This window comes from Mercenaria mercenaria, chromosome 4 (genome assembly GCF_021730395.1).
Source record: "Mercenaria mercenaria strain notata chromosome 4, MADL_Memer_1, whole genome shotgun sequence".
NCBI classification, from domain to species: Eukaryota; Metazoa; Mollusca; class Bivalvia; order Venerida; family Veneridae; genus Mercenaria; species Mercenaria mercenaria.
Genome location: NC_069364.1, coordinates 48,490,124 through 48,500,831, shown reverse-complemented (window position 1 = coordinate 48,500,831; position 10,708 = coordinate 48,490,124). Strand labels below are relative to the sequence as shown.

Genomic DNA, 10,708 nt, shown 5'->3' with positions numbered 1-10,708 from the left:
TCTAGTCTAACTAAATCCAAATTCAGTTGACGGCTTTTTCTCTGTACTGAAGTATTTCGCATGCCTGGCTGGAATGAACAAGCTGGACAACTCTCTACATAGGGCATTTTACACCGAACCAATTAGGTAAGAGCGGGTAGTTTCAAGTGGACCTCAAATTTCCAGATACAAAGGCACTCAGTGTCCCTACTTTTTACTGCACTGTAAAAGTTTGTATTACAGACTTTTCCCTCTGTTACTGACTGTCATGGGGACAGGTAAACATTAAAATCGGTCTTGGGGTACATTTCAACAGGATAAAATACATTTAACAAAGAATGTAATTTCAAGATATTTTTTATTGCTTTCAATAAGGCATTTTTTAAAAGCTGACATATCAAGAATATAACTTTTTTCAACCAGTCAACATTTTTTAATTTTCTAACATCAGATTTTCGGTGCATAGCATGACAATCGACTTTCAGCGAAAAAAAAACTTTAAACGAAAACTTCGAAAACTAAAAATTACAGAAACATAAAACAACTATTTTAAATAATGCGTATTCAAATTACGCTGGTCTTTCTCTCATAAAAAATCGTAGAAAAACAGTAAGTACACTATTTCATTCAATTACAAGACATAAAATTGCCTACTCCGGCACTCTTCAAGAACATGTAAGTTTTAAAAACCCGAAAAATTCTGGTCAATCATGTTCGGAAAGAAAGAGCGCCAGAATGTGCGATATTATACATCCTTCATAGGAGAAATACCTCATCTACTAACCATTCTTTAAATAGACTCCATACATTTAGTTAAAAGACACTATTTTACACATTAAATAATTCCTTTCACTCCGTCAAAAAGGATGAGGCCCCTAAAACACTCCGCCAGACTACAGTCACACGCCATATTGCTAGATCCCCAAATCGTTGCTCAAGAATATAATTTATCACAATAGCGCGATTTTTTTTCAGGGTCTATCAGTCTAACAGCAACTTTAATACAAAAAAAAAATACAAGTAGTCTTAATCATAAATCTTAACTATGGGCTAAAAATGACATACCTTTTTCGTTAATTTTTTTTCTAAAAATTTTCAAGTACAATTTAAATCAAAAGAACGAAACTTTTAAACCTTCTTTAAAATTCTTTAATATCATTCAAGTATCTTTAAAAAAAACAAGCATAAAACAACAGATGTTTCAATTACAGTCATTTTTCACCCATTAACAGTTATGCAAATTTGTTCATTCAGTCATTTTGTCACTCATTTTCACAAAATCATTTACATATTTATAAATGTGACGGGAAGAAAAGCTTGAAATAAAATAAACAAAAATTGATAAAGTAAGTATCACAGCTACTAAATACTTGAAAAAAGTCCTGTCATTGAAAGACTCCCAACGAAAATAATTCTTTTTAAAGTTTTGTGAAACAAATTCAGGCATTAAGGTTGCATTTTACAAAGTCTTGACTGTGCCGAATATCTGAACCTGCTGTGGGTTTCTTCAGGATAGCATGTCCTGTTTTTTGCAGTTCTGTCAAAACTTTGTAACTATTTTTCTGCGCGAGTGCGAAGTTGAAACAGTCATTGGACTTTTGAAACACCCCTCGTCAGATCTTAAAAACAAACCTTAAGCTGACTTCACAAGCCTTAAATTGTAAAGAATTCTTAAGCTATCGTGTTGCATTCCAAGTTGGATTGCGTATAGCCCTAATACTATCAAAACTAATGATAAAACAAAAATTTCAAATCCAGAAATTTTAGTTTCAACTCAAACTAAACATGAACTGGATCAAAATTCTTTGTATGTATTCAATCTTCTCAGAAATGAGAAAGAACATTTTCATAAAATGGATTAAAATCTTTGCTCTGCTATGCGTAACGTTACTCACTGAGGTAGAAAATACTCCTGTTTTTAACAGTTCCTTTTAGTGCAAAAACTAAAATTCATTAATATACACGAAAAATAGGATTCCATATGTTAGAGGTAGCCCATTTACCATTTTGAGGAACATTTTAAATAAATACCTTAAAACACCATATACTTAAATCAAGTGTTTCTTTTTCATAAATAGAAGTTACTATTTATATAGAGTTCTATTTATAGATATCACATGACATGTCAACACACCTTACTGAAATGGCACTCTTTTTTTACATCTTTTCCAAGAAGTGCAAGAACGCTGTCAACATTAAAAAAATTAACGAAGAAAATCTTGGAAACCAAATTAGATGGTCGAAAATAAGACCACACAAAATGCATTTTATTAAGTCAGAAACATTCAATGAATTTTCTTCGTAAAAACAGTAATGATTGAACACATCTTTGAATGCGAGGTCACGGCTAACGATTCCAAGTTTCACGAAAAATCTGGATTTCAAGCAACTACCCATTTAACTCAAAAGTCAATGTGGACTTTTAAATCAAAGTACTAAAACTAGCTTTAAGAAAACACCCAACGTCTGCAAATCGCAGCTTTGTCCGGAACTCCGACCCTACATCAGTAATATATAGTACATGTGAAGGGTCAGAGAAAAAAATATCACACCCAATCGCAGATTTTTCAGAGAACCCCTGACCGTCTTACCATGGCCTTAATGCCTCCGTATTAAAACCAAACATGTTTCAGTGCCCTTTAAACTGAAAGCAAATGTTAGTACAATAATTTAAATGATTTTTAAATGCATAATCCTTATTAAAATGGTTATATGAAGGTTATAGTAGACGTTTTAAAGATTAAACTCTTATTTATGCGAATAATTAAGAGCATGTGAAACACATGTGTAGTTTTAAATACTGGAGGCATTTTAATGTTAAAAGGCTTGGCCCTTCATGATTTATAAATAAATAATAACTTACAATGTTACTTATTCAAAACCAATCACAAAAAGGTACATAAAAATCAAACAATTTTCATGTAACATTTTAAAAAAAGCATGACTGTGTAAAATGTTTGTACATAGCACTATAGTATTAAATCTATACCTAGATCTTTGTGAAAATGATTTTTCAACATTGACATAACAGATGAACAAAGTATGATAAAAATGCTTTTTGTTCAATTTCGATGTTTTCTGGGGAAAAAAACATAATGATTAAAATGATGATGAATTAAATGTATGATTTGTGATTAGTTACATGTTTAAATTTGATACACGATTTTTTTCTTAAGAAATGATATTTACATGAAAAAAATATGAAAATATAAAAAAAATATCACATTCTGGGAGGATAATATGCAATTTTAAGGCATATCTTGATGCATCGGCAGAACACATTTACATGTGCTACAATGCAAATACATGTAAAAAATGACAAAATATACACAATGTCCACATGACAATATAACACGATAAGTGTGACCTTGAGGATACCTGAATAATCATATTCTAGAATGAACAATAGTACATCATGTGGTGATGCTATTTTTACCCTTTCCATGACTTGGACCCTCAAAAGCTGCTTTTTAATTTTTTTTTGTTCATTTTGCCATATGACTATTTTACATGCTTTTGTAGTTTTTTTTTTTGGTTAACATATACATGTAAATTGATTTTTTTAGCAATATATACATTATATATTATTATATCTTCTTGTTCTATTATGGTTCTGTGTTTTTTTTTAACTTCTACAATATGTCTATCACACATTTCTACAGCGCCAGTCTATGTCAAGTATATCCAACTCCTTTTTACTACAAATAAATATAATCTGCAAGACAACACTTCTAGAAGATCACAATGTCTGTGTAATGTTGAAAACCAATCTTAAAGTTAAATTACTTAAATCAAAGTTTCTCATCGCTTTAAATACTTCTTTTCTACATTATTCCAAAATTACTTTAAAATAAAATAAAATAAAAACATCACATGAAAAAATGAAGTGTTAAAAATATAATCTATTAATCTGTTAAAAAGTGATCACCACAGCTAAGGGAGATAACTCGTGAGATTCTAACTTTATGCTAGCAGATCTTTGAAATTGGTGAACTATATAATTGATGAAAACTGTCTTTTAAGTGATTCTCTACTCTATGAACATGAGCATATAAATAATATTTAGCTGACACAATCTGAATAATATACCAATAAGCTTGAGCCAAATATTGCATGAAATTTCTCAGTATGATTATTTTTGAAAAATATGGAATGGTCTGGCAGTCGTTTGGTCCCAAAAATATCTATAAGGCACTATAATATTCCCTCAATTTAATGTGTTATGTATACAGGCGAGTGTCAAAAGTGAAGTTCGGCGGGCAGTTAAATTTCTGAGTAAAAAACAATTGGAACAAGAAACTTGAACAATATAAAAAAATAGAAAAAACAACTGTTTTTTTTAAGGTGTTTTAACAATTTTTTAACAATAAAAATATTAAATGCATTCTGCAATTATATCTGAACTATTTAATAAAAATAACATTTAACTTTGTGGTAAATATTTTGCTCTCTTGAATTTGTTCACACATAACTAGAAGAGAATATCCTGAACGTCTGTAGGTGTTGTGGGCTGTTCTTTTAAATGTTCATGTTGAGTGTTAGTGTGATGTGACGGCGTATGTTCCATTTTTGAAGTCTGTTCTACTGCTGTTGTTGTTGTCGTCATTGCCATCGTTGACAAATTTACTGCTAAGGTTTGTTCGATTTGTTCTTGGCATCCACGGAGACAATCCTGGAGAACAAGATAAAATACAAATTTTAGAGATAACCATTTCCTTTTATAAATCTAATTCAAAAAGTACATTTGCAAAAGAACCTAATCCAGCAAAAACACCAAGTACTGAAAATAATTAATACTCCAAAGGAGCAAGAAATACAGGGAAGTGCTAGATACCAGACTCCCTGTCTATCTAAATTATGAACATTTGTCAGATAGCTGATTGGGTGTAATTGCACTTTGATTTGTGAAATCAAGCCCAGGACTAGTTTGTTTCTCAATCATCAGGCTCCCTCCCCTTGTTTCAATGTTCTGGTGCCAATTGTTACCATTATAAAATGCTCATTTATCTCAATTGTTGATAGATAAAGTTTTTACCACCATCAATTAATCTTGTTTGGGAGTTTATAGCAATCTTGGGAAACAGACTAATTGATAAGGGTGTAGTCTGGCAAATATTTACCCCACATACTTAGCTTTTTCCTACAGTTAGATAAAAGGAAAATGTCGGAATTTAATTTCTACCTAGTTAAAGGTTAATGTAACAAAAAAAAATCCCACACTACAATTTTTCAGAATGAATATAAATACCGGTAGTAAGCTTTGTTTAATTCTTACCATTTCAATACCAGTAATCTCATGCAATCGTTGTAACAATTTAACGTCTAAATGTGGAACATTACTCAACCCGTGCACTGCGGCACCCACGCTCCCTGCTGCGATCATGGATGGCGGGTACATCATAAATTTACAATCTGAAAAACACAAAAAATGAAATTTTATTACAGTTCACTGATCGGAGTAATGCAATTTGAAACCTCAAAGCAATGTTATACCACATCCCCTATCCTTAAAAGTAGGCAATATTGAGGTATTAAGTCTTGTTAAGAAAATTATTTATCCCATGCACATAGGAACCTGATAAGAAAAAACCTATTGTTTTGTCATAAAATGTTGGCATAAGGATATTATCCATATGGTACATATATGTTACATAATTTTATTGTATTTTTATAGAAGGTATTTCCTGCATATTTTTGCCACAGGAAATCTGGCTTTCCTTGCATGTGTCATAAACCAATAATTCTGAATTTTGTAAACATTTTTTCCAGATCTATGTTATCTATTTAATATTTATGTTATGAACTTATCTATTTAATACCTTGAAAATACAGAGTCTGTCCTTTTGTTGTGGCTTTTTTAGTAACAATCTTGAAAACGAGTCATATACTGTTATAACTTTATCAATGGAATGTATTGGGTAAGGTACTTAGTACAATGTCATAACAGAAACTATCAATAGTTTAATTTTGGGGTGTCAGAGTTTATATCTTATCAGATGACTATGTAGCTAATAGTATTTGTACAAGTTAAGAAGATTTCAGAATTTGACATAATCCTTAATACTAACTGCAATGGACACAAGTTTGTGTATATTTCACATGACCCAGCTATGACATTTCAACAATCCTATCTTTTTAAGGCTGGGTTGATCCAATGAAAACAACAAGCTTTTCTGAAATCCAAGTTTTGCAAGGCTTTTTTAAATAATGTGCCTGTTTAAATCCACTTTGTAAAACAAAAATTAAATATTAACCAGGAACTGTCAAAAAAATGTAAGTTTAAAACCTCTATTATATGTCAAAAATGATTCAACTGTTTGCAAATTTTAACCTTAATTTGCTCTAATAACATGCAAATGCAATTCAGGAATTCTTGATAAGGTGTTAGACATTGAATTAAATAGTTCAAAAGTATGATGTTAAGTAAATAAAAATATCAAGTAACTGAATTGAAATGTTTTTAGTTATAGGTCTTTATGATCCAACTTGCTGATTAAAATATATCATTTTCCATCTGGTCAATTGCCCATTTTTTAAAGAAAAAATATGTAGTGATAGTAGATTAGCCTACAATTCCAAAGATATGCACATTTGCTTTAGAAGTTTCCGATTTGGGAGTCAAGAGCTACTTTTTAAAAAGAATAAAATTCTTGCCTGAAGACACAAGATTGAGAACTGATAAATACTTTTTTATTTTTTCAGTAATAAAATTTGGACTTTGATTTCATTTTGTTATATATATTGTCATAAAAACAAAATAAACAAAACAAACAAAAAAAAAACAGGGAAATTCTTATGTAGCCAAAGGGTGAATAACTCCCGAGAGCTTTAATACCAGGACACTCAAGACTGAACGAGTGTAATGTATATAAAGTACAGATAACACTGCTTTAACTATACTTACAAATCGTATGTGTAGCCTTTTAGTCATATTTTATTGTTATATTGTACTAAATGGGGGACAGTAATAGCATACATAAGCAATTTATCTATGTTAGACACCGACCACATATCTTAAATACCACTGCAAGCTATTTATTAACATTTTTCTTTCATGTGTTCCTATGTAATTAATCTTTTCATCATGTGTGCAAAATGTATAAAGTAATATAATATTAGCTGTTGAAAGCATATGTATATTTCACATCTTTTTGAATGATTTAACTTATTAAAGCATGTATATGAATAAAGCATAAGAAACTATTTCCATTGCGGTTTACTCATTTTTTTTGTGTGAATGGAATATTTTACTCTACTAGAGTAAAAATATCTACAGGTCTCACCCCAGTTAACCTTGTGGTTAAAAGATCTCTCCACAAGTAAAAACATTATCTTCTTTTTTTTCAAACAAGAGAACCAATAAAGAAGCAGAAGAAATTTCATGGGAATACACACAATTTTCCATTCAACTTGTATCCAGTGCAAAGCAATAAAGGGTGAAAAAGCCAGGCAGATCAAATTACAAGAAAAGATAGTGCATCTTTCAACTCTTCATAGAACAATTTCCTATACATAAAATAGAACACACAAGATCAAAAAAAGAATTTTGCCGGCCAATGAAAATTTCAATTTTTTTTTTTAGCTATATAGCGATTTTCCTGACCAAACTTTGCATAAATAACTATAGATTTCTGAAAAGGTAGTTACCTGTTGCACACAGTGCCACAAAAGTCTGTGCATGTTTTTTAATCACTTCAGTTTGTTCCCTTTCTAATGCTAATCTACTCAAAATTTGCTCTAAAAAGTCTTGTGGGGTTACTGCTGATAAGTCCCATTTCAATTTGCTTAACAATAAAGACTCCATGTCCTGAAAGAAAGAAATAGAAAACATATAAATAAAGATATGGATTAAATGCATTCAAATACAAAGTGTTTTGAAAAAAAACAACATAAGTTAATGTTCATTCTTATAAGTTTAAAATTGGAAATTTACACACACAAAAAGAACTTTTAACAGTTGTAATTTTAAGCAAGTTTTTCTATATTTAGTTCAAGCACGAAAGTCCTTAATATGTAAATCAGCTGATCAAGAACCATGTTTGGTCCAAAGACTTGTACACCTTTAATAGCCAATTCTTATATCATTACTTCAGCTATTAATAAACTTTTTAAAAATAACTGCAATATAACTAGTACTGAATTAACTCCTGCCATTTTTTTTTCATTGGTAAACTATGACCAACTATTCACTCAATAATTGAATGGTGTACAAAGACGATAAGATCAATGGAATTTCCTCGCTGAAAAGTAAAATAAACATTTGCCCACCTATAAAATGAATGTATTTATCTACCACGACAAACTCAATAAGTTACTATCATGGGAAAATGACTGCAAGTCACCAGGTATTAATCATGAAACCCTACTAAACCCACAAGAAAGTTAAAAACTTCACATTGTAAAACAGAGGCCAGAATTTGAGAATGAAAATAAACCGATTTAAATACTGAAGAACGATTTTTAAAGTGTAAATAGAATGAATTATTGCTTTTAATGCAATGGAATGTGAAACAACTATGTGCTCTGGGCAAATATTTTTTCTGATTTATAAAATGGTCGTATCGTTACATCTACTGCGAGTTTGTCAAGACCGCTAAACGGCTATTAAAGTGGCTGCCTTTCTCTAGCACTAATTGACACCCACGTGCTCTTACGTAACAGCGCGTAAACCACCGGAAACAGTTATCAGCTGAGCGATGTTCACAATTATTCATAAAGATTTTTTTCACTACCAGGGTATTCAAGCAAACTGCATTATAAGATAAGAAAAGGCTAATAATATGCGGTAAAACTATTTTAAATCATGAAAGAGCCTGCAGATTTTAGAAACAGAAAAAAAGTCGGTCAAAAATCTACGTCATTCCTGACGTCATATTTTTCTGCACCTCATGTCCTTCAGTCAGCTGATTTTTCAGCTGTTTCCAGGCCTATTTATAGAATTGTTAAAATGAGTAAAAACATTTACCATTAACATTGATAAAGTTATTGAATGGTCCGTGTATATCACAAGTTTTTCCGCCGAAATCGGACATGTCTCTTTTAATTTTGATGCTATAAACATGCACGCTGCACCCAAGAGTTGCAATCTAGTCCGTGGGGTATCACAAACACTAAGAAATCTATCCAAATAGTTCATTGCTAATGAAAACACTTCCTCTTCGCATCGTTGTTCGTCACAAACCTGCAACAGATAAATATACAGTATTCAATATAATCATCAAGTTAATATCTACATCCCAAAATACGAAAAGCAATTAATAACTGCTGATTAAGTGTAAACTTTTATCACGAGGTTCATATATAAGGATACAGTGTTTAATTTGTCGCCATCTAGAAACTGGGCCAAAATTTTAACATGCTCGACAGCATACATAAAACAGGATTCAACCAAAAAGTCGCTGCAACCGAGCTCCAGAAAACTTCAATAACTTCGATATAGTTAAACGAATTTAAATAAAACTTCGCAAATATTTACAAAACATTCAACAGATTCCAATAATACCAAATTCAATACAGTCAACATTGAAATGTTGCAATTATTCTAATGCAAACGCAAAATTTTCATCAGAAAAGAGGCAAAATCATGCCAAAATCAGGGTGGTAAGAAAATGGTGTGAAAAATTCATTGTCAATCTTTTAAACATTTTTCGAATATATTTGGACAGAAAAATAATTATTTTCGCGATCTTATTTAAAAATATACTGCTTTAGTCATACATAACTATAATTTGTGCGACAAACGCGAAACGTCTACAAAAATTAGCTACGCGTCATGTCTCGCCATCTTGATTTTTTGCAAGCTTCGACAGAAATTCTGTCAACTTTCAAAAACTGTAAAAATTTCAATTTCCACCAAAAAATAGTAATAAATGCATGAAAATGACCCTCTAACTATCCTTTCTCGGATGACATAACTGTCATTATCGAATATCACCGGAAACATATAATAATTTACAACATTCCAATGCATGGTAGCCGAAACACAAATTACCTCTAACATCCACTGTGCGACCATTTTTCTCATATAACGTTTAATGTCTGTCTGAACACATTTGAAATAAGCTGGATTCGGCTGATATCTGTCCTCTAGAGCTAACAGATTCTGTAAAACTCGATTGTCTAGAATTAACACTGGGTCCTCGTAAGCCCGCCTTGGGGCTTCTGATTCTGCACACATTAAATCCATCTCGGAAATTTGTGCAATAAGTCCTTGCTCAGTGTTCATGAATAAATACAATCCTTGTGTTGAAGAGAAACTAACATAAAATTATTTTACAGAAGTTGCAAGTTTGGCCGGTAAAGTATTAGCGGTTTAACTTGCAAAAAGAAATTCACATACGTCCGTCCTGTGAGATAGTCACCGGCCAACAGAATTTACATTTCCAGTGATCGATCAAAAGTATTTCATTGATTGCAAACGCGCATGCGCAAAGACAGCAAAATATGACAGGTAAGGAGAATAGCAGTTGATGTTTACCTGTAAAAATTATAAAGAAATATAAAATCTAAATTTTTCAAGATTTACATGCCTCATATGTATTTCAAATAATTATTTTGATTAATAATTAACTGATTTGATGGACACAATAACAGCAACTTAAAGATAATTCACTTTCTTTCTTTCAGTCGGAACGCCTACTTATCAATATTCATGAACCAGCTGTTATACCAAAACAAAGGAACTGAAATATATTTTATTCCTTAAAATCGATAGATCGATAACTTACGA

The 10,708-nt window shown here is 31.2% G+C and overlaps 1 protein-coding gene across 1 annotated transcript; it reads right to left on the bottom strand.

Moving 5' to 3' along the window:
* Positions 1 to 318: 318 nt before the first annotated feature.
* LOC123551613 (G1/S-specific cyclin-D2-like) lies at positions 319 to 10,369 on the bottom strand. Its single transcript, XM_045340659.2, has 5 exons — positions 9,971 to 10,369; positions 8,945 to 9,160; positions 7,627 to 7,786; positions 5,255 to 5,391; positions 319 to 4,651 (listed from the first exon to the last, which is right to left on the bottom strand). The coding sequence occupies exons 1-5, from the start codon at positions 10,202 to 10,204 to the stop codon at positions 4,451 to 4,453; spliced, it is 948 nt and encodes a 315-aa protein (XP_045196594.2). The 5' UTR covers positions 10,205 to 10,369; the 3' UTR covers positions 319 to 4,450.
* Between the last annotated feature and the right edge of the window lie 339 nt (positions 10,370 to 10,708).

Excerpts from the sequence above, each read along its gene's own strand:
- LOC123551613 (XM_045340659.2), bottom strand. The coding sequence starts at position 10,204 with ATGAACACTGAGCAAGGACTTATTGCACAAATTTCCGAGATGGATTTA. Across the intron at positions 5,392-7,626 it reads TGTGGCACTGTGTGCAACAG|ATTGTAAATTTATGATGTAC; the intron begins GTAACTACCTTT and ends TGTGTTTTTCAG. Across the intron at positions 4,652-5,254 it reads AGATTACTGGTATTGAAATG|GATTGTCTCCGTGGATGCCA; the intron begins GTAAGAATTAAA and ends CTTGTTCTCCAG.